This window comes from Cariama cristata, unplaced genomic scaffold, assembly GCF_000690535.1.
Source record: "Cariama cristata isolate BGI_N322 unplaced genomic scaffold, ASM69053v1 scaffold13571, whole genome shotgun sequence".
NCBI classification, from domain to species: domain Eukaryota; kingdom Metazoa; phylum Chordata; class Aves; order Cariamiformes; family Cariamidae; genus Cariama; species Cariama cristata.
In genome coordinates this window covers 34,797-59,272 of record NW_009601874.1, presented here as the reverse complement: position 1 = coordinate 59,272, position 24,476 = coordinate 34,797, and the positions used below count along the sequence as shown (strand labels likewise).

General features: G+C 36.4%; 1 protein-coding gene across 1 annotated transcript in view; it reads right to left on the bottom strand.

The window, feature by feature from the left end:
• ITGA1 (integrin, alpha 1) overlaps nucleotides 1-24,476 on the bottom strand; it is a 43,333-nt gene that overhangs the window by 7,197 nt on the left and 11,660 nt on the right. Inside the window, exons 7-23 of the mRNA XM_009710605.1 lie at nucleotides 22,831-22,981; nucleotides 21,095-21,260; nucleotides 16,777-16,850; nucleotides 14,783-14,927; nucleotides 13,465-13,607; nucleotides 12,039-12,182; nucleotides 10,370-10,624; nucleotides 9,818-9,948; nucleotides 8,236-8,399; nucleotides 7,909-8,045; nucleotides 6,821-6,931; nucleotides 6,170-6,255; nucleotides 5,831-5,966; nucleotides 4,780-4,860; nucleotides 2,882-2,958; nucleotides 2,103-2,192; nucleotides 976-1,078 (exon numbers count right to left, since the gene is read on the bottom strand). Of these exons, the coding sequence (XP_009708907.1) occupies nucleotides 976-1,078; nucleotides 2,103-2,192; nucleotides 2,882-2,958; nucleotides 4,780-4,860; nucleotides 5,831-5,966; nucleotides 6,170-6,255; nucleotides 6,821-6,931; nucleotides 7,909-8,045; nucleotides 8,236-8,399; nucleotides 9,818-9,948; nucleotides 10,370-10,624; nucleotides 12,039-12,182; nucleotides 13,465-13,607; nucleotides 14,783-14,927; nucleotides 16,777-16,850; nucleotides 21,095-21,260; nucleotides 22,831-22,981 (2,194 nt within the window). The remainder of the gene's footprint in view (nucleotides 1-975; nucleotides 1,079-2,102; nucleotides 2,193-2,881; nucleotides 2,959-4,779; nucleotides 4,861-5,830; nucleotides 5,967-6,169; nucleotides 6,256-6,820; nucleotides 6,932-7,908; nucleotides 8,046-8,235; nucleotides 8,400-9,817; nucleotides 9,949-10,369; nucleotides 10,625-12,038; nucleotides 12,183-13,464; nucleotides 13,608-14,782; nucleotides 14,928-16,776; nucleotides 16,851-21,094; nucleotides 21,261-22,830; nucleotides 22,982-24,476) is intronic.

Below are 24,476 nucleotides of genomic sequence, written 5' to 3'. Positions count from 1 at the left end.
GATCAGGCCTGCTGCGGCCAAGGATGGAGAAAATGACTAGAATTGGATTTGCTGGCAGGGGAATTGGTGATCCTGTCTCTGAAATGGACGATCTTAATAAATACTCAAGAACCTGTTTAACTTTTTTCTTCTGGCTACTCATTTTTGATAAGCTACTTGCAGAGACGAGTTTTGCTTACGAGATCGTAAATGGTGTGCTCTGTAGTCCTCCAGATTTACATTCAGAAAGCAAAGGCCTTGAAATGAGATTAATGTCTTAAACATCCAGAAAAGCTTTGAGATTACCGGATTTGAACTTTTAGACTAAAAAAAGTAGCTGAGTAAAACACTGCAGGTAGGCTAAAAATTAGAAAAAAACCCTTTCCCATTGCTGTTTAGTGAGAGCAAGAATTTTCCCATGGCCTATTTTTTACAGACAGAAGTTGATTCAGAGATTTTTATACTTTCTATATGGGACCCTTGCTCAGCTTTGGAGCTGACATTGGCAAACAAGGATACTTTCAGGATAACTAAATTCAGTCCTACTGCAGCTTGAGGCTCCATGAAATATCTTTTCCAAGTTATTTTAGTTTGCAGTATTCATTCCATTAGGAAGATAACATTGTTGGAGCATGGCATTTGACTTTTTCAAAGCTCACTGGAATTCTGGAAATATCTGTTCTAAACTGCAATGAACATAGATCAAGTTCTCATTTACCAGGGCATGCTCTCTTTCCCCTGCTGAGCGTAGCAGCTCTAAACCCCATCAGAACTACTCTGCAGGGATGGACCACTCTGAGAACTTCTGAGTCGCCTTACTCCAAAGCAAACAAGAAAAAAAAAAGATGTTAAACACAAGATACCCATGTAGAATCTTTAACATACCACATAGCTGCTATTTAAGTAATAAGCTATTACATTAAGCAATTCAAACCAAATGAAAAAAAAAAAAAAGATGACGCTAGTATCTATGTTGTAGTTTTAATTGTTTCTTACCCTATAATGTAGAGTAACTTCATCCCCAATCTGGTCTGTTGTGTTAATAGCAGTAGGAATGGTATCATTTGCTGCAATTATAACATGGTGCTCTTTGAAAACACTGTGGGTAAAAAAAAAAAAAAAAAAACCACACAAAAAAGAATAAGCACACAAACTTCATAAAGAGTCTAGCAGTTAATAATATAAGTCTTTTCTTTATTTCATGAATCCTCCAGGACTAGTCTTGCAATTAAGGGTGCACTGCTATTTCCACTGAAGTTCAACTCATCCATTTTCTGAGTAGTACTCACTTTTTATTATGTACATTTTAATTGTGTAGTTCAGATAAAGCTAAAAAATGAGCAAATATTGTTCCCAAAAACATTACATCAAGGTCTTCTGATTCTAGCTGTGGAGTCCCTTATCCTGAGTATTGCCATGTGAAAAAGGCAGGGTCCTATAAAAGACAGAACCAAGTAAAAAAAGAACAAACCCAGCATGTTCTAAATTCAACCTTACTCCCTATGGGACAACAAAGGCTGGATTTGAACCATGAAATGCGTCCAAAATGAATTTGACTCAATTTGACTGCAATGTATGTACTAATATTATATATAATGTTTTTCAGAGATGGAATTTAACTGAATTCTAGCTATTTCTGAAAAGAAAGTGTACTACAAGACCTACATTAAAGTTTATGTCTGAATTGATAAAAACAAACCCCTAAGAACCTAAAATTAAGGCTACCTTTTGAAGCTGGAAATCAAACACCACACCATGCAATATTACAGTGATACAAACTGATGGCCATGAGGAAGCTGGAAGCATTTTGCTTTCTTATGTACCTGAAACATCTTTGAATAAATAGAGCAAAGTACAAGAATCAACAAAAGCTGCTGTTGTACTTACAAACTGAAGGTCAAATTTAAAACGATAAAACAGAGATACAGTAAAATAGGGACAGTAATTGCTCCATTATTTCATGTAACTGCTTTTTTCAATGAAGCCTGTGCTTCCTGTCCATGAACCTAGAAGCTGTCATCTGTAGATACTGAGCACAGCTCAGCAACAAAACAATACTATATTTTCTTTGAACGCCTGCTATTTACTGTGCTAGCAAATAAAGTACAGAGAAGCACCAATACCTTACAAATATTAATCCTACTTCATATTTTACTGGAATTGTAACGTGTCCTCTGTTGTCACTCAAGGTCTCAGGTGGCTCTTCACTGTCACTAAAATAAAACAATATATGTCACTCAGATCAGACTGTGCAGACACAACATGACAACTAGATGGGGAGGGATCTTAAGAAACTGAAACACCTACAGCTCTGGGTATGAAAACACACTACTTATTTCCAGTTATTTACTATCTACTAAAAATAAATTCAAAATACTATTTCCAGTAACTAAAAAGTTAAGTCCTGCACCAGTCCCAGCTCAGAAACACATTTTTGTTAAAATTACAGACTGAAGTTGATTGGATGAAAATGGACCAAGTAAGGGCCAGTACTTTCACACCATCCCTGGATTTTGCAGGGACAGCAAACACTAAGGGCAAGTGCATTCCTTTACTCTATCACCGACAACTTCTGCAATGCTTTTGATCTTTGAAGGCCAGAACTTTTCACTTAGCATGTTGAAGTATGCACTAATTTTGTAAGAGAATAAACCTTTTCTGAAGGTAAAACTGGAAATTATGACTCATTTGTGACTCTCAGGCTCTAGAGACAAACAGCTATTTATTTCGTCCACTCAGCCCACTGCTAGATCGAGTATATCTGTAAAGCTTCCAGCTCTATAGACTGTTTCACGACTTCTGAGTTCAGAAACTTCATTGCTGTTTTACTGTGAAACACAAAGCTGCAGAGCTTTCTGAGAAAAAAAAATCAGAAGGTAAACGAGTAATGATTGCAACTAACCTTGTCGCATATACATGAACAGTAGCATTTTCCAGGAGATAGGATGCGTTGAATTGGAATGATATTTTGAAGGAAATCTGTTTAGAGATACACATTACACATTTTAAAAGGAAAAAAAAAAGGAATAAAAGCACACTAATAAGATTTGGTCTGCTGAAAAATGAGCAAATTTTTGCTACTTTTATCTATGCAATCCTTATTCACATTTTAACACTTTTCTATGAATGAATCCACCATTTTGAATTTGTCCCAAACAAGAAGGAAATCTAACAGTTATCACTTATTAAACAGAAGCCTCGAATTTTCAGAACTGACAAGCCTCATTAAAACCTATTGTATACCATATTAGAAATACATAGCTAAATAATTCTTAATAGAAACCAACTAGTCTTGCAAGCAATTTATCAAAACCTTTTTTTTTTTTTTTCTCTAATGAGGAAGAAACAAAGCTTCAAAGCCTGCCAATTACAGTGGAGATGAGCTGTCTATAGAAGGCTGCTGGAATCTCACTTAATATATAGTGAAACACCTAGAATACCAAATAGAAATGTTTAAAATGTAAATAAATGACTACTAGGTCTCACAAAAGTTCCCTACTCATTATAACTAAGGCAAATCTATCACAATTTGCCACTACACAAAATTTGGGAACACTGTCCCAAACATGTCCCTCTTCATATCCTGACACTTAAGGGTAATTTTATGTAAAGCAAAAGTTTTACTATTTATTGCAGTACAGGATTTTTCAGCTCAGATACCTATTTTTGCTTTAATGTGTAAAAATCTTTACTACAAAGTGATCCAGAGAAAGTTGCCTTAGATATTTCTTTAAAAAAACCAAAAAAGAGCCAGGAAGAGGCTTTAAAATGGAATGCATTAGGGATGCTTACCAGTGAATCAGAGATTAATTGATTTCTGAATCCAAAGGAGAATATGAAATTTTTAAATTTATGGATCTATAGCTACAGACAAATCAACAATTAAAACATGAAAGAAAAATGTGAAAAATCCAGTAAAGCTGTGAATGGAGCATTGTGGACACTGGCATTTGGTAGTATGCTTATTTGGCTGCAAAAAAGTAACAGCTGACTACAAGTCCAAGACACAAGCTGGAACGTGTGTGTGGGAGGCCATGTAAAAGGACATCTCTCCTGATCCTCCATGTGGAACACAGACCTGATGTGACAGAGGAACAGACAAGAACCTGCCAGGAAAGACAGTTGGTCTTATTTGCATGCAATTTGAGATTTCCCAATTCAGTATCAGAACTATGTAATTGAGGCTTAGGTGCATATTTTCAAAGGCTTAGTTTAGCTAAAGCTCAGTCTGTATTCCAGCAGGAGATACAGACTTAACACTGGAGCTGTTGAAGCTGGAGATGAATTTTAACGCTGGCTGGAAAGGCCTCTCACTTGGCACTGAACAGAGGTGAAGTCTTGATGCCTTGGCTTTGGCAGATCCAGGTTAGCATTGCCACATACCAGCTTATTCTCTTTTCAACCAACTGGCTCAATTTTATGTACAAAATAACTAAAGTCATAGGGTCCAACCTGTGGAAAGCCACAGTATCTAATGTCTTATCAGTATATCCTAAGCAATATCCTATACACCTGGAGGCAGACCCTTCTGGCTACATGTCCCACTTCCCTTCTGACAGTCAAGCATGGCAATATGCACCTATTACCTCCTCACATAACCACAGCTGACTGCCGAGGTACTGAAGATCTGACGTTTTCCTATCTGGCTCAGTGCAGTTTATGTGAAGGATAGCTTGGGAAACACGCATGGACAGGTTTTGGGGTGAACACAAGAGAAAAGAAATTCAGAGGTGATGGGGACTTCCCTGGCCTTAGAACAACATGGAGCAAGGAGAATTTGCATGCAGGGGGACTTTTTACCTCTTCTGCAGGTTTTAGAAATGGGTATCCCACTTTACAGGTGATGTTGTGATTCGATTCACAACTATCTTTCTGTATATCCTAAAGGAAAAAGAAAGTGAAATCACAACCGCATGCAAACTCTTTTTAAATTTTGACTAAGCATCAAGGGCCTGTTGAATTGCTTTTCATCATCAAAACATTGCAAGAGTCAAAGTCTTAAATGAACTGGAACAAAAATAGGAACCAGAACTTCTGCACAAAAATTTCCACCTATGGACATCTTCATCAATTAGTAGCCATTATTCCCTTCCAGTGAAAGTGTTTGGAACATTAGCAATTACATACAAACTCAGCATCATGCAAACTAGTCATGGGGTCTAGCAGATGAACATATGTGTAAGTACAGACTTTTTTTACATGTAATTTTGCAAATGTGTTCCTAACTTGGCAATAAAAGTGATATTCATACTCCATAAATTATTGCCACAGGGTCAGCAACAGTGCTATGGATCCTTGACTTCTCCTAATGTGCAATATTAAGACTGTTGATAGAAAACAAACTTCTAGTGTTTCCCATCTGAACTGAGGTGGACTCGTAGCAAACCTGCTGAGGCAGGTAGAAAGAACAGGTACTTTGGAAATGCTGTCTGAGGTAGCGATGAGGCAGGCACTGATCTATGCCACCCTACCAAGCCAGTGCTTTTTCTATACTCGTGGAAAAGAATTCTAGAGGCTTAGGACCTATACTGATGAATGATGAGGCATTTCTGGCTCTACATATGTACAGGTGATTCATGGTGCTGACGTTCATCTAAGATGCAGGCACTTACTGTCTAATTGTCATTGTGAAACTTGCGTTGGTAGTTATTGGAGGCTAGACAAGAGTCCAGGCAGGTCAAAATAAATGCCCTCTTTCAGAGGGACAAACGAGGACAGCACTCCCAGGGAATCTCTTCTAACCCAGTGAGATGATGCCAGAGCAGTGAAATTCGGGCTTAATAAAAAGGCTTCCTCTAACCTTTCTAGCAATATAGGTTATGATAAATGCGATGATATAAAAAATTCCTACCTCAATGCCAGCAAAAATAATATTTGGAGAATACTGAACCAAAACCCTGGTATTATAGGCACTGTCTTTTTTGTTCTTCACAGAGAGCTGGATGGTGAACTTATCATTGCGTGACTTTACAATGAATGGAGAAGAGCTGTAAAATAAATTAAGAATGTTGGACACTTTAACTTTTCAATCTGTTTTTAACATAAAGAGGAACTTCTTTCAGTGCCCAGACTATACTGTTTCTGATTTGGAAATTACGCTACAGCATTATCTTATTAGATTACAGAATTTATAATTTACATAGAAATTTTTTACAGATATAAAGTGATACAATAAACCCAGTGTAGTTACCTGTCTCCAGCTATGCTTGCTTTTACACTCAGAACAAGATCTGAAATGCATTTATTTTTGGCTCCACAATCTTTTGTGAAAGGAATCTGCAACAATAATATTTTTATTCTCAATTTTATTACATTTACTATTAAAATTAAATACTTGCATTTTAATTAATTTTCTAATTTTATACAAGGTCTTCTGTTTGACAATCAAAGAAGTCTTTCCTAATATTAATCAGTTAAATGTGCCAATATCCTGTAAAATGCACAGATGCATAAGCTTTCTACTCATTCCCTTCTAAGTGATTCATCTAGATAGAAAAAGAGGTAATAGTGGATGTATGAATGATGCCAAGCACCATCAAGGTAAATGACTAACATTCCCCTGCTCTGTCTATGTAAAAAATGACAATAAAATTGCTTGTGCTCTTTTCTATCTTCAGTTAACTCTGGACAGCTTTAAAATCCCGGGCTGGTTCCTAAGCACAGCGAATCAAGCTTTTAACTCCTGAAGACTCATTTAAAGGAAATGTCTTCTGGACAGGGTCAACAACCCTTCCTCTTTAACCAATCTGAGGACAAATACTTTCAGCTCTTGTGTGGGCTATGAATTCTACCTTAAATACTTTGGTTATTAATATATTAATACAGAATCTTGCTGGCTTACATATTCAGCTATTGAATTTGGCAGGTTGCTATCAAGAACAGGTCCACTCTCTGGATCAGAAAAATTGAACTCCAGCAAAACCTTTACAGAGTCCTGAAAGTCAGGTTTATCCTAGAACATAAAGAAAACAAAATCGCTGTTGTGGACATTCACTTTAATATTTAAGGAGGTTAAAAATACTCTAACAATGCTGAAGTAAAATATTTTTCAGTCACACTGTCGCCATCCTTGCTAAAGAAGCATTTGAATGCTTGCAATTGATGATAAAGCATTTAATGTGGAAGGCAATCCTTATAAATATCTACTAAGGTTATCTCATCGTAAAAATGTCACATAGCCTGAGCATATCCAACACAGTTTCATTTAGGAATGTCTCAGAACAGTCAGCTCATAGACTTTCCTCTTTTAGTTGTGCTTAAAGGATCAGTAAGATGAACAGGAGCAGTATCACCTTGTGTGAAGTCAAACTGAGGCCTGCTGTTAGGAAATGTATTGCATATTTAAGAAAATTCTGGGTATCATTTATCAGTAGTTTTGACTTAAGATACAACTGTGAAGTCACTAAACATTTTAAATGTGGGTAGCTTATAATACACAACTCCATTCACTCTGCACATTAGTTACATTCTGAGCAATTTCATACTTACAGTTGCTAATTATATTTCTGTTTTGCAGTGAAAAAGTATTCTTTATCCCAAACCTAATTTGTGAGGGTTTTTTACTATATTTTGGTAGGAGGAATTGCACCAATATGCAAACTAGATTTCCAGCTCACATGCTTCTGCTGAGTTTTGAATGCACCTAAACTACTAACCATGATAGCTGCTTGGTTCCACTTAGTGTGTTATGCTCTTTCTTAAGACAGAAACAAACAAAAAGACAAAGATAAATAGACTGTACATATAAGTAAATAGTTTATATCTATATACCTATACAAATACATAAATCCTAAGTAGTAAACAAATTTTATGTACACTTCTTAAGATTAATTCTGGACACAGATTTTGTTGTTCAATTTACAATTAACGGCATACATTTGTGTTATTATAACGTCAACACGAGAAAAACACTTTAAATGATTTACTTGCCAACATGTAGAAGTTATGTTTAATACATTCTGACCCTTTGATAGTCATATTTTTTTGCATTTTCCTCTCATGGCTTTCTGTGAACAAGCTTCGAGATATTTGTCTTTGTGAGTCAAGAGTAATCCAGTACTGCAGACCTGCAAAGGAATTTGAGATCAATATTATGAACCAATTTCCCTCTATACATTGTTTTTTCCCCAAGTATCTCAAATACACTTTGAATAGTGAATTTAGAAGAGCTGCATTCCATTCTTGGAGAAATAAACGAATGTGAGCATAGCAGTTTTATAGTGTAAAGATTCCACATCTTAGTACTTATCTACTTACTGGATTCAAATATATCTTCCTTTGACTTTAGTCTGGTCTTAAAACAAATTGTGGCATTTATGCATATTGTTTTTCTTTTATTTATCTGACAATTTTGTTGTTGGATATTGATGCTTTTGGGTGTAAATTGCATGGAAACATTTACTTCAGCCACATCACGAGACCTTAACAAAAACATAAAGAGAGAAAGTGCTTTGGAAATAATAGCAGTTAACAGTAGCTTTCTTAACTTAAGAATTAACTTACAAAATGTGCAACATTCAACATTAAAATACACCTATGTGATGGTCTAGACAAGTAATTAACTATACATTTTAAACATAGTACTATTACACAACAAATTATGGAGAAAATGGCCACAGGTTTATCCACAGTGCTGTACTTGTTTCAGAACAGACACCAGATGAAAGGAAATATTTTCAAAAGCATTTAAGCAACTCTATAAAGCCACTTCTATTTTAAAAGAGACTGAAGGCCCAGACCTATCGTTGAGGGTATCCACAGATGACCTTATTATTATACATGAGCTGCAGGGTAGTATGCCATCTCTTAGGCTGTGGGTAGATAAACAGGCTGAGATTCACTACCAATTTTCTTCACTTTAACTCCCCTTTGCTCCTGCCCCTGCAATGCATCCCTGCCTCTCCCTTTGCTCAGTTCCCTTTTGGCCTCGAGATGGAGTATGCCAGCATACTAAACCAGCAGAAAATTTAGCTGGCAAAATAGCTTTCTGCAGATTTGGGATCTAAACAATGCAGTGAAGGGGCATCTGATTGCATTCACACACGCAGCTTTTAGAAAGACAAACTACCAGATAAAGGTGAAGATAAGCTGGCAGCTTGAGGATGGTAGCAAGACCTGACAAACTTGATCACCTAGCAGGGGAGTTAGGTGGAACAGCAGGACAGGGAAAGCAAGGAGCTGGCTTAGCAATTATCTTACCAGAGAGAGAAATAGTTTTAGTTGTGCTTTAGAAATGAAGGATTACATGTTACCTTGTTTATTTATTTTACTGGTATTTTCTCTTCTGTCTTAAAAAATATATTACTCATTATGCCATCTGAATCACGCTCTTTTGTAAAGAGAATGAATTCACTGTTAACCAGAAAGTTTCATTAAATTTTTCCAAGATTTTCTATAGAGAGTCAAACTATAGTTTTCTTATTATCAAGTCAAATGAGTTTTCTTAGTGACCACTTTACATTTGAACCTGTCCTTGATATTGCAAATAAGGTAATATGCAATATAGTATGAAAAAGAGAATACTTTTTTTTTTTTTTCTATTTTACTTAGTGCCACAAATGGAATCAGTTGCTATTCTGAATATGGTCTAGGAGGACCATACTTCATACTGGGCTAACAAGGTTTCTAAAACATTCCTATATTTATTACTGTTATCTATTAAGTTCTATATTCATTTCTCCAGAGAGACATGAAAAGATGAAGATTCACAGTCAGTGCCAAAGCGTGAGATGACAGCAGTGTCCTCACAACAGTCCAAACAGTAGTGCATGCAAGTTACAGTGGTATCCCAAGAGAGATGGTTATTTTCTGGCCTGACAGCTGCTGCGAGCATCCGTACCAGAAGAGGGCAGCCCCACCAAGGCCTCCAATGGTGACATCAATCAGCCCGTCATCGTTTAAATCCATTTCTCCATGTACAGACTGGCCAAAAAATTTCACTTTTTCCCCATCTCCACCTGATGCAATACGCTGTGAAAAGCATTAAGAGGTTTATGCAGTGCATATTGAAGGATTTTATAAGAACATTCAAGATGCATTTGTTGGCAGATGGCTTTTAGACTAAGTATATTAAATTTTCATTACAATATTCCTAAAATGGTTACCACGGCGATGAACACACTATAAATTTTCAGAATGGCAAAATATCTACTTTTCTGGCTGTACAGAACATTTCAGAAGGTTTCTAATAAAAACATGTGAACATATTCTCTAACAATATTAGAGTCAAATTTGACTAAATCAGTATGAGTTTAAAAGTACAGAGCACTTTAAAAAAGAAGCTTCATGACAGGTCACAATTAGATAGTATGTTGGGAAGACACAGAAAAACAGGGGATTTGTGCTACACACACTTACAGCAGCTGCCAATCTGTAAAGTTTTACTTCATACCTGCGAATATTTTTTACTGATTGTGTTTCCAAAGCCATGATAAATATAAACAGCTCCTCGATGATCATCCTCTAAGGGAGAACCTATTACAATGTCATTATATCCATCAAGGTTGAGATCCTTCACTGCAGCAATTGCAGTCCCAAAGCGTGCACCACAAGGCTCATTCTTAAGAACTTTGCAGGTGTCTTGTTTTAACGGTGAACAGCATGTTTGCTTTATAGGTTCGAGACTCATCTGATATTCAAACTTTGTCTGTGAAAAAACAGATCTGGAGTTTGTGGATTTCCATCAACATTTTAGCAATGCAGGCTTTTAAGAGCTCATGTCCAGAAGACAAACTGATGAATTAAATGAAACTATTACATCCTATTGCTAGTGATTGAGTGCACTGGAGAAACTGTGATTCTGCAACTATAATTCAAGTGTTCTTTCTGTGCAGTGAGTGGGAAAGACATTCTTGCTCCCACTCTTTTTGCATCTAGATGCTTCTGCATATTCCTTGGAGTTAGAAGTTCACAGGTAAACATAGTACCGTAACACTATTTGGGTGTTATTGTAAGTAAACCACTTCATTCTTAAGATCGTGTAAAGAGTTCTAAAGGCATTCTCTTGATCTGAAAAGTAAGCCAAGTTTCTGATGAAACACAGATGGCAATACTGTTATTCCAGAAGGAAAGACAGCACTTCTTTTACATAGACTAAATTCTGTCCTCAGTAGACACATTCTCCATGGCCTAACATACATATTCTTCTGGCCCAGTGTGCATCCTAGACCAAACCCACACATACAGTATGGTATGTAACCAGTCTTTTCAAGAGATTGGTCCCATGAGTTCCATGTTAGAGACCAGCAGCAGCAAGCAGTTGCTGCATCTCCTTTATTTGGAGATGGATAAAAGGAAGCACAGGGCAGACGCATTTCAAACCCTCACATTACTGGAGGACACAGAATTCTTGTTTTCTTGCCAACCCTGTTCACCAGCAATCTGATATTAGCAACATGCATGTAGAAACTGGAAGAGTTCCTTGTCAAATAGATCCAGTCTCTTCAAGTCCTTTTCCTGCAATAGTATTTTAGGAGACCATCATTGCTAGGACATATTTTGGTAACTGTTACAGTGATACACAATAGCACTGGACTAAAAGAAGACAAAAAGAAGAAGTATGCCTGGACATTGGAAGGAGAGACTTATCAAATTAAGCTGAGGTGTAGCTGGTATATTCCTCAACCTAGTCATGACCTGTTTAAAAGCTGTTGGATATATGGCGTTTAGCTCTAGGCTGGCAAGCAAGTCACAAGGATACCGGAGCACACACTTTTAGGATGGATGAGCCCTACTGCTCCCTGATCTGTGAAAGCAAAAAAAAAAGGTGATGGAAAATTAATCCTCTAAATTTGCATCTATGCCATATTGCAGATTACAGGACATAGTGCTTATCTATGTAATACATTCTGTTAGAAAAAAAAGGTGAGAAAACAAGAGTTTGAGAAGAAAGTTTTCAAAAATAATCTGTATTATACTCTCAATTGTCAAAAATCATGTTTCTCTGTTTTCAACAGCTCTCAACAGTCTTCCCAATCTCAAATTACCATATTTCTTTAAAATAAGGATATGAAGATAGTAAGGAGCATGTTCTGCTTCTGGTTGATAAACATCATCCTTACCTTGTTCAGACCATAAACATATACTTTCCCTTGCTCCTCTTTCTCAGTTCCCATATACATAGGGGCTCCAACAAGAAGAAGGTCGGTAAATGAGTCCCTATCAATGTCGATTGTGGTAATAACACCCCCAAAGTATGACCCAATCTGCAGGAAAATATAAGGTATAAATCAGAGACAGAGTCAGCAACATCATGCAACGTTTCCCATACAGAGACTTGTTTTACAACAACACGAAATGTTAACCATTAAGTAGAAATTTTCTTTGCTACCTAGAAGATCTTTATAGTCTGTTTGCCTTTGAAGCTTGTTTTCTGTTTCAGGGTTTGTTCTCAGATTTTTTAATTTCAGAATGGTCCATTCAACTTTCAACTCTCCTGAGTCTGAAAGGTACAAATGGTGGCTTCTACCTGCTAAGGGGAGTAGGACCTCCTAAACCAGCATTTGAATAGAAGTGTCTTGGGAAGATTGCTTTCTCTTCAGTCCCAACAATCATACATAAAAGGAGCAAAATCAATGGTCTTAGGCTTGACAGGGGAAAAAGGTAGGATGCTGGACAAAAGCTCTGAGACAACACTGTGCAGGCAGTCTTCAAAATTCCCAAGTTGAAACTAAATGCAGAAGAACAAGATCTACACAAAGAGCTATTCATAGACTGGGTACAAGGCATAGGATATATGTGATCACATTCACTTCACAGCTAAGCTAGACACCCTGCTTTGCCTTTACACACAACATGAGCAGCAGTCTCTTCTACTGCAAGATGCATCTCATCTCACAGAAGATGCTTCAAGTAGGCCAGATCCTTCAACCCTTAAAAATGCCTAATTTCCTTCATTGACTCTAAAAGGATTGATGGATTAGCTGAGTTGCAGACATGAGTTATAAGTGAAAATTAGGGGACCTGAATTCTGAAAGAAGCTTATACTGCAGGCTGAGGAGACCTGAGTAGGCAGGACTTTCAATTCTCATGTGCATATTATACTACTACCTTTAATTATGTGATTACATGCCGTTTTTTTCCTGCTGTCGGTGAGCTTCTACTCAATATAACAAGCAGCTATTCAATATTTCATGCTATCCTAGCTGATGGTGTTGCACAGAACGCTGCTTGTCACACTCATTTCCTGCCAGTGACATACCCTTTCCACTCAACAGACACAGAAAATTGCAAGTACAGAGATGGCCACAACCACTTTGACACTGGTGAATGTTAACCCTCAAAGACAAAATTTCCAAGGGTCTCATTACTGTAGAGTCCACTTTCCATCACTTACTATATCAGAGCATCTACCTAACCTTTCCTTCTGATCTTGCTTAAATCTCCCAGTTTCATTTGCTCTTCTGATGCAGAATTCTCATTTGAAATCATTATTTCTATTTCTAATGCCATAGTCCTCTCGTATGTTAATCATGTATGCATACTTACTTGTTCTCCATTTAACCTCTGAAGTACTTGTACCTCTTTTCCTTCCATTTTATAAATGATAACTTGACCAGTGTGATTGTATCGTGGCTGTCCTGCTATGTACAGTATGCCTCCAGGTGTCAGTGCTGAATTTACAGTGTATCCTAGGAAGCAGAAAAGAAGTCAAGACACAGTAAATGCAGAATGCATCAGAAATACTTGCTGTGATTCTACAACTAGATGTTTAGCCCTACATATGCTAGAGAATAATAGCAGAGTTAATTAAAAGGGCTGGATGTGTATTTGCCTACAGTCTCAGAGTCATACGCACAACTGTGTTATTAAACTTACTCACAGGCTGGTGAGTCATGTTCACTTTGCCTTTGTCACACAGTGTAAAAATATGATAGTACTGATGAAATAACTCGTGAATAGCTGGTTGAAAAAATACTTTCAAAGAACAGTTGTCACTGGTTCACTGTCAAACTGATAGAGTCTTCCAAATGAGATTCTGCGGGCATTTTGAACCTAGCTATGTTTAATATTAACAACAATTTAACAACTTGGGTGAAGGAAGACTTAAGAAATTTGCAGATGAATCAAAACTGTGGCAGGATTGCAATTATTATGGAGGATAGGATCTAAATTTAAAATGACTTTACCAAGTTTGAGATATAAAAAAAGTAGCTAATGGCATTCTGCAAAGAAGATAAACAGTGTACTTAAGGAAAAAAAAAGAAATTATTCTACTGTTGACTCTTCATCAATGAAAATGTGGCTTAAATGAGATAACAGAGCAAACACAACCATAAGGTGTAGAAATTAAGACCTAGAGGAGAGAGCAAGGCCACTGATGCCTTTTGGTAGAAAAGGCTGAGAGGAAAACAATAGCCTGCCAATACGCAAAACATTATTATAAAAAAGATAGTGGTAAACTGTTGTTCTTGTCCATTAAGTAACAGAAATTAGCTTAATTTTAAGCAATGATTTAGAATTCATATTGTATAAAACTTTTTGACTATCAAGGCATAGAGAAACTTGGTAAGAATACTAGAGGAATCTGCAAAATCTTCTCTGAACAGATTAGACATCTCTGTTGGGAAAGTCTAGATATACTTAGATCCGTAAGTGTTTGGACTAGTTTTTTGATTGTAGAAGTAGTAGGTTTTTTTTTACAAGACCAAGAAAATCACACAGTAGACATGTCCATACACTATAAATTTTCCCAGGCTCCTGAAATATAAGATTATATTCTGTAAGATACTCTTTGTGAATGAGATCTGAGAGAGGTCTTGTAGCATTTGTCAAAAAGTGTTCTAAGATGGGCTTTTTCTCTTACCTAGATAGGCTGCAAGGGGTTCATTTTTTTCTGAAAGCCTGTCACGAAAAGTTTCATTAGTCGGCATTGAAATACCACTGTCCTTCACCATGAGCACTGTGCCATTCCAGTCATAGGCTCCAACTGCTCCAAGCATGATCCAATCCTTATGAAGAACAAAACAAAATGCCTGTTCTCTATGTGAACCATCTTTAGATGTTCATTGATCATGACGCTCACATTTGGGTAATGCTTACCGTATAATTACATATTTAGCCCTGCTTTTCTTATTGTAGTATGTCCCTTACAACCATAGTATGTCTCCCATTTTTTGTTAAAAATTCATGCAACAGAAAAAAAAAAAAAAAAAGAATTAAAAAGAAGAGCCATTCAGGAAAAGCAGCAGAATGAAACACAGCTTCTACAACTTCAGCCCACGATTCCAGGCCAAATAGAAAGACAAAAGGGATTTAGCAAAGCTAATTAGAGAATACAACACTTAAACGCATTTCCCTGACAAACTTTCAGAAACTTGAACCTTTCCCTGTTGAATCTGTAAGTCTTCTATATTGCGCAAGAGCTTTTTGTCAATGAGAAGTGGTTTGCTGACCTTTCTTACCTAAAGGCATGAACATAGCCTTCTAGATAAGACAGACACTAGAGACCCCGAGTCTGTCAATGCACCAAGGACTAAAGACACTTCTGAAGTGGGGTTCTGATGATAGCAGGTCAATTGCTTGCAAACTTCAAGAATACGCTCTACCAAATAGATAATCTTCTAAATAATCCTTGTACTCCCTATCAGGATAATACTTGTTTCTAAGGTATGATCCACATTCTGAACCACCATGTGTAGTGTAGTACAGAGAGTAAAAATGGAGAGTACTTCTGCAATAAAGTATTCATGTTAAATCATACTGAAGGTCTTTTATTCTCTTTTTTACCAGTGATATGCTGAGCTGTATACAAAGCCATGTTGAAAGTTTTCCTATGTATGTGAGTTTCTCTTGGTTGCTTGTTATTTGTTCAGTTCAGTTACTCTCCTATTGTGCTCTTTTCCACTGTGACTACTTTTTTGTATCTTTAAAGCTTAACTCTTCACAGTTCTTTTGCTCTTATGTTAAATTTTGATTTTATTTGTGTACACTGAGCAGATCATCACAACGGGTACTTCTTTATTTTTCAAGAATAAATAAAATACATAGGGAGTGATTTTCTGCTAATACAAATCTCCAGGGATTTTTGCATCCCAGTTTAATAAATATTTTCCCTTCAAGAACTGAGATATCCAATGTGTTAACAGAATATGTTGTGCAATTAATAATGCAGATCATATCCATAACAGAAATATCCTTGTTATATATATTCTGTCTCAATTTCACCAATAAAATGCAGTATCAATTTATACCTTAATATTTAGAGACAACAGTTTAAGAGTTCATAGAATCATAGACTGGTTTGGGTTGGAAAAGACCTTGAAAGATCATCTAGTCCAATGCCCCTGCCATGGGCAGGGACATGTTGCACTAGACAACGTTGCTCAAAGCCCCATCCAACCTGACTTTGAACACTTCTAGGGAGGGAGCATCTACCACTTCTCTGGGCAACCTGTTCCAGTGCCTCACCAGCCTCACAGTGAAGAATTTCTTCCTTATATCCAATCTAAATCTATCCTCTTTCAGTTTAAAACTGTTGCCCCTTGTCCTGTCACTATAGGCCCTGGTAAAAAGTCTTTCTCTGTCTTTCTTAACATATTATAGACTATTCTCCTGAGAGAAACTGCTATGGGAGCATTACATTTAGAGTTCATGTGAAGAAGGTAGTTATTGTCTCAAGCTTTCATTGTTTATAATCATTCTTTACATACATTTTGCAAAAAACCAACCGGATTACAGGAAACTCTGACTTCCAACAGCAAAGAGGACTGTACAAAGAATTCTGAAACACTCATTCCAAATACATGCCACCACCAACAAAAATCTGCTTTATAAAAGAACTATTTTCAGTTTGTTTACCTGAGAATAATGAGCACTGAAACCAGCTTGAGACATTTCCATTTCAAATGAGGCAGCCTGCTGGTCTGTTGTTGCTATTAAACACAAAAAATTAAATTTAAAAAATAAATTAGTTTCAGGCTGAAAAAGTATCTGAATAGTGCAATGAAAATGCTCATATGACAGTAAAGGATAGTATAATTAACTAGAATATTCAGTGAATATAGTTTGCTGTAGATTTTTATAACAAATACAGAAATTAAGACCTGTGTTGAATACTACCATTAAGTACAAGAGTTTCCATTTTAAGATCATGTCTCAGAACTTGTCTAACAAATATTTCTGCGCTAAAACTGACCAGATTTGACCTCTGGCTGATGGCAAATATGTTTGGAATGTTTGATTAATATGGTTAAGCCATTTTCCACTTGAGCTAAGTGAACAATAAAACACCAGCCATGTAATCCCAGCCTTGTATTCAAGCAACTAAAAATCGTAGGCAGCTGGAGGAACTTTAAATGAAAAACACTTGATGTTTGTGTGAACCTTTGCAAAAAAAAAAAAAAACCATAGAAAAATCTCAGCTGTCCAAGATTCAAAAGCCTCAGGGAAGGTCTTGGGAACCATAATCCTGCCCAGAAAGTTACATGAAAATCTTCCTGATTCTCTTAAGTGACTTTGAATAAAAAAGGTATCAGGTGACTTAGTACTAGTTTCAGTATCTTGTCAGGTAGTCATATGCTACTTATTAAGCTCTGATGGGCTGCTTTGCTCCCAGCTACACTTGAAATATCATCAAGACAGAGAAAGGTCTGCCCCTTCCTCTACTTAAAAGCAATAATCAGGGACTATTTTCCCCCCTTAAGTGGCCAAGTAAGGTAACCATTTTCTGCATGTTGATTCCCCCTTGAGAGCAAGATACGGTAACGGGCAGTAGAGGGGAACTATGAAATCTGCTCTGAGTCTTCTCCAGGAAGAATTCACAATTTCCTACCAGCTGAGTGCTGAAGTGAACCTCCAACTGTGTGAATGAAACTGAGGCATAGCAAGCCATGGGTGCATGAATTTCAGGCATCTGGACTATTAAATGATACTGAACTTTTGATACTCAGCAACTAAACCACAGAGGTTTCCCCCTGATGTCTCTGCTAATCGTTGGGATTTATAGCCAGTCAGAGGAAGGAGACAGGCTCTCAAACACTAAATGTTTGACACACAAACATAGGCCATCATGTTTCACAAGATGTAACTGCTTTGCTAAGTCTGAAAACGTCCTTTTTAAGCATAAAACTCTTAAGTTGCACATTTGCTGATATCAATATTTTCATGCAATAAAGGATGCTCCTTAATGAGCTGAGAAAGACAGGACTCTCTCAGTCTGAGGCAGAGGACAATGCTGTTACTGTTGGTGTGTGCAGCTCTGAATGCTGCTTAGATAACGGCCCTCAGTCTAACTTTCCATTGAGTTTCAAACTGCCAAGCATCCTACAAAGGATATTTTGTGAAAAAACATTTGTGCCTGCCTACGGGTTGGAAAAAACATAAAATTGCCGTTAAAACCAGAAGTCCATGCCATGAAACACAGAGGCATATGAAAAAGATTATGTGTAAAAATCCACTGGCTGTCAAGTGTGCGTTTTTGTTGGATTTGATTTTTCAACTCTCTTTCAATTTTCCTTTGCATTTTTTTTAAAGGCCAAAACCAAAAAGAAAACAACAAATCCAAGAAAAAAAATCAAATGTATTACTATACTAGCAAGAAGCTATTTTGATTGAGAATTTAAACAGATTCAGATTTAGAATTTCAAGAATTAAGGTTTCTGTGACGCCCATGTTATGCACAGAAGTTAATTCAGCTACAACGTATGGGGTTAATTAATCTTTTCACATTGCACACTTCCAATAAACTGGATGATCACCAGAAAGATGGGTGGGACAAAATTAATCTGCTTTTCTCCCTCACTACAAAAATGCATCCATGGACGTAGTAGCAAATCTAGAATAGCTCCTGAAATGCTTTGGGAGGGGACAGGAAACCATGCCTGAAGAATCAACAGAAAATGATTTAGCAGTCATATTCTAGCTCTAACCCATTGGAGCAACTCAGTCTTGCTATGTTTTGACAAAAAGCTAAGATCACATTTTCAGTTTGTATTCTGATTCCCTTGCAACTACATTATGGGATTTCTGTGACTGTCACAGGTGGAGGAGGTGACATTTCTTGTCTCATATCACAGGTGTCTTATATGAAAATCTTAGTGCATCTCTGAGTTCTTACGGAAAATCTGGAAATCAAGAAGCCTTTTGGGAGTGGTGAAATTACCTAGCTCATCACATGGTGGGGATGAAAAGAATTTTCCAGATTTTTTGTTTCAAATATATCTTTTTTGTAATACAGCCAAGTGTATACAAAATAAAAATTGAAAATAAGGCAAATATATCAAGGTACAAATACCCTAACAGTTTATAATAGGTTTATGTTAAATAAAAAGTAATAATATCCAAAAAATATATATTTGTTGGTGTATCTTTTGCAGAAAATTAAAGCTGAATTCAAGGAGTACTGCAGATCTTGTTGATACTTAAAGCAGTACAATATGCTTAAAGTACCAAAATACTGAAGGACATGATGATGAGGATTAGTCAGTTCCAGAGCTGACTATCATATAAACAGATAACATTTATACAATTTAATCAAACGGTTAGTTTCACCACCATCAACATAACTACATTTGCTTGGCTATTTTATTAAGCTACAGAACTTGTTTGATCAAATGTTTTGTAATTTTTTCTTATGAATAGAGGAATGAATTACTAAAGTCAATGGAAGGGTTAGAGCTCATGATACAAAGCATTCCCCACCAGCAGGGAGATCAAGACAGAACAATTTACTCCACTGTTTGGAGGCTGGGGTTTCATGTGACAGACAGGCACTACCTAAAGGCTACTGAATGCTGAAAGGGACAAGGTGGACTGTGACAAAGTGAGACTGTCTCTTCCAGTGGCATCTGGCTGTTCAAACGATTCAGCTATGGCATGAAACCTTGAATTTGAGTATACAGACATCAAGAAACTCAGTCATGTTAGGTCTTATATCCTTTGTCTGTTGTCATGACTAGCAGTTGATTAACTTCTTATTTTATATTGATTATGTTTAACAGGTGTAACTAACAGATTTTATTCTACTAATAAAAGACGATTTTTCTCACTTTTCTAGAAGTACACAGCACAAATTGAAGACTAAGTTTTCAATTTCTGTTTGAATAACTATTTTTCCATTGAAAGTGTAAACAGGAACTTGACACAAGAGCCTCCCATTCAATGAACTTTGAAGTACTCAATGAGCTTAAGTAGGCTAAACTTTGGGCTTTAGTGAGATTAAGTTCTCCTCAAATTATTTTTTTTCAAAAGTGAGAAAACAAAATATTCTAGAAATTAAAAACATAAGAACATATAAACTGGAAAAAATATTTAGTAATAATCAGCTGGAAATAGTAATATTTGATCAAGCTAAATGAATACATTAAAAAAAACCAACTAAATATAGCTCCGATTTAAAAAACTTTAAAATACTCTCTCATATTTGTACTATTTATGGACATTCAAGTCAACATTATCTTTTGTTCCAGCTGTAAACTACACTATTCTAGCTACTTGGAAAGTTGAGATGTTGAAAAAAATAAGTCCAAATGGATGTTTTCTTTGTATGACATGAATCCATTCAGAGTTGGGCAGAATAATTTATAAGTAATAAACTCAGTCTTCTATTATCACTGTGTGCTTGAAACAAACAGAGATTTGGACAGAGTTGCTTAATTTGGATGGAGAACATAAACAGACATTATGAGAGAATGACTTTTCTGTGCTAAAATCTGAGTATTGTGAACATTTCCAAATGAAAAATATATCTTGTCAACTCTATACACCAAGTCCATGTTAACTTGTATAGCGAAGTAATATGCTGTAATTAATGACTAACCAAAAAGAGAACCTAAAGCTATAGGCAGATCAATACATAATCATGGAGTAATCAGGATATGGTCTAGCAATGCTTTTTTACCTAATGGAAGGCACTCATGTTTACCCCAGCTGAAACAGTAATGGTTACTTATCCTTTTAGGTTATTGTCTCCATAGGCTCTAACACATCTGAATATATTCCACATCATTATCTATGTTTTTGATGTCCATTGTAAAATATTTTTATGATCGGCATGAAAAAAACCCCTGCATAATACATTTTATGCAGCATACATTGCAAAGGAAGATAAAAGCAGGTGGTCTTCTATTTGCTTCAGTTGTAAAACAGGCATGAAGTAAATTTTTAAATAATGTCATACCTTCCAGGGCAAATATTCTCTCTCCAAGTGCTTCAACAATTGTTACAAGAGCTAATTCATCTGAGACATTGAAGAAATGCTTTTCAGTGGGCTTACTGGCAATTGATTTTATTTCCTCTACAAATTTCTCAGTACTTAAATTTCCTCTGCTGTAGCTGCCAAGAATCTAATGAGAATTAAAAAAAAAACAGAAGTCAAGGAAAAATTTTATAACCTGTTTTAAAAGATACCTTTGAGGCAGGTTGTCCGAGAATATTGGGAAATTATATCTAACCTCAATTTGCTTTGTAAAAACCTCCCTCGAACTGATTTGAAACCATTCATTTCCAATGAGACAGAACTGTATGAGGACTCAGTTGTTTTTCTGAAAATACCGACAATGGCAAAAAAAGCAACAGTATGGTGTAATCTCTGCTATCTTCAACTGTCTTTTTTCCCATTCTTCACAAAATTCTAATGATTTATTCTACGATTCTATGATTTGTTGAAGTAGGCCTTAATTTAAGAAAAAAACCAATACAACACCCGTCAAACCAGAATACACAATTGCACTGACTTCTGCATAGATGCCACCAGTTCTCCTCATAACATGGTATCTAAGCAATTAATGACAAGTTAATTGGGCATAGAATAATTCTTTTTGTGTGCAGATTTGCCTTATAAATATACATAACAATGACACTTGCATTCAGTGTTAACAACTCCATCACAGTAAAGGACCTTAGATTTAGTTTGCAGTTTTAACACCACTGCTGTCAAAATTCAGGATGCCTCAGAACTGACACACTTCTCCAATTCCCAGACAAGTATTTTTCATAGAAAAAAGTGCTCTATACACTTAACTTGCTTTGAGAGGGAAATAAAAAACAAACTCCCATGTTCTAGCGTTCCTGGACACTGGAGCAATTCAAATTTGGTTCTAGACAGGGATTTTATTGCTAAAATTAATTGCAGCTTCAAGGATGACTTTTTCTTTAATGACCTCTAGCTTTTTGTGTTTGTGTGCTGCTGGACTCAACTTTTATTTTATGCCTTTCTTTAAATTAAAGACAACATCTTTCTCAAAGTTGTATCGTTCCATACCACCTCACTGTGCCAAAACAAAGGTAGGAATAGAGAAGCAACAATCCAAAATATCTTCAAAATTAACGAGAGAAAACAGATGATTTCAGTACAGAATACACAGAGAGCTCACACCAAAATTATCATTAATGTTTCCATGTTTCTTGATATAGGTTAAGCTTCATCATAGTCGTCTTCTCATTTAGCGGCTAAGTTTACTGAACATGAAAATGACAACTTTAGAATGCCAGCACACAGAACAGCCATAATAAACCTGGTTTTTATTGATGGTTTACATTAGGTTTTGGGTTTTTTTTTAAGTAGGTAATGTGTCTGTAGAAATTGCTTAGAAGATTTGAACTAACACGCTGTGTTCAACAATGCTTTTAAAGAAAAGGATCTGATTTTATACTGCCCTTCAAACTCTTTCTCCTTTTTCTTCACATGCACACACACCTGTCATCACCAGGAAGACAGATGGATTGTTTTTTCTTATGTGCTATAAAGTCAGAAAGCAAATATTTAATGTTTTTTCAGCTTCTTTCTTTTTTTCCTCTCTGAAATGATTATATTTGCACAAAGATTCTGTGAAATTAACTTTTAAAATAGAAATTACATTTGGAAGATGAAATGTGCTTTAAAGATTCTGAATTTTCCCATTAGATTTCACTTACAGCAATAGCAAATCTCTGAATGTTCTCATCTTCACAATTATCAATCACTTCTTTTAATCTGTAGTTGTCGTGTGATTCCCCATCAGTCACAATAACCATTACTTTTTGCACTCCTCTTCTTGCACCACGAGCCTCAGTAAAAGCCTCTCTCCTAAAGGGAGCATAAAGCATATGGACAAAGGCAATGTCAGCATTTAGAACATGCATCATATTTACATAGTCAAGCATAAACTAAAAGACTTTATATTAACTAAGAAGCAGGAGAAGGAGACTGATATTAACCATGAACAAATACAAACAACAACAATTGGAACTTACATGACAGATCACAGCCAAGGAGTTTCACAAGTATTCATTTATTATTCACTCATTTGAGAGCAACAGCAGAAAACAGAATGCTGGATAGCAAAAAATTCTTCCTGCCTCCAAATAAACTTCTGGCACCTTAAAACACCTTTTGGCAGCTTAAAAAAGACCTAGCCAACACCCGCCCATCCCAAAACCTACACACAAAACCCCCACCTATTTCTACTCTACAGCAGCACTTCAAGTGATTGAAGTATTTACTCAGTTACCAGCACTCCTCTGCACATCTGCAGTAAAAATGGGTTTTGGGGATGTGGCAGAAGTAGGTTGCAGGTAAGTGGAGGCAGGTTGGGGTGACTAGTCGAATTCTACAGCCACAGATGGGCAAACGGGCACTGAGGTTTTGGGCAGCTGCTCAAAAAGGAGGGGATCAGAAAAGGCGAGGCTGGATTAGGGCTCTGGAGGAGAAGGAAGGAAGCAGGGCTTCCTCTTTTTAGAAAAATACCACAGAACTCTTAAATTGGCCACACAAGTGAAAGCTAAGATCTACTGCTGACGATGGACAAAAGTGGATGAATAGAAAGTTTGCAAGAAGAGAGGAAGCTTTTGCTGATATTTCAAAGCCTGCAGCAGCTTGTGTTGCACATGGACTTTCTAAACCACATGTGGTTTCTGAGTATTTGGCAATTCTCAACTGGCTCTGCTTTCATGAATTTGTCCAGACTCCCTCAAGTTTTCACTTGTATCTAAGCAAAACATTGCTGGTGAATATGTAAGAATTCCATTGGATTTAAGATATCATATCAACAAAACTTTGGTCAGATAATCAAATAGTTCATCAGAAAGATGCTGCATATTTGACTAAATATTTGTTTGGAAAGGGCGAAAGCAATCTTTTACAGAATAAAGTCATGCTGTCATGTCGGGAAAAAAAGTAGAAAAGGAAAAAGATATCAGGACAACATTGTATGGTTTGAAAGTGTCTGAGAGATTTTGCATTTACTGTTTGTTCTACAAAAGTCAGATTTCACTTCTTTCATAAAGGAAGCATTTCTAAATAATGCTATTGCTACAATGGATCTTTAATCTCCCAGTGATTCAGATACTTCAAAGACTTCAGATATAAAATTTCTAGGCTTTCTGACAAGTGTAGGCTCACAGTCCGTAATAATCTTAACTTCAGAACGAAGACAAATAAACTTAAGAAAGTTCTATTTTTACCTGTTTCCTCTGAAGAACTGAATTTCCTTCATCCCTGTACACACACAGTTCTTACCTGCTCTGTGTGGACATCAAAGATTGTCAGACCTTTGCTTAGGACTATAACCTTTCTCCATGTA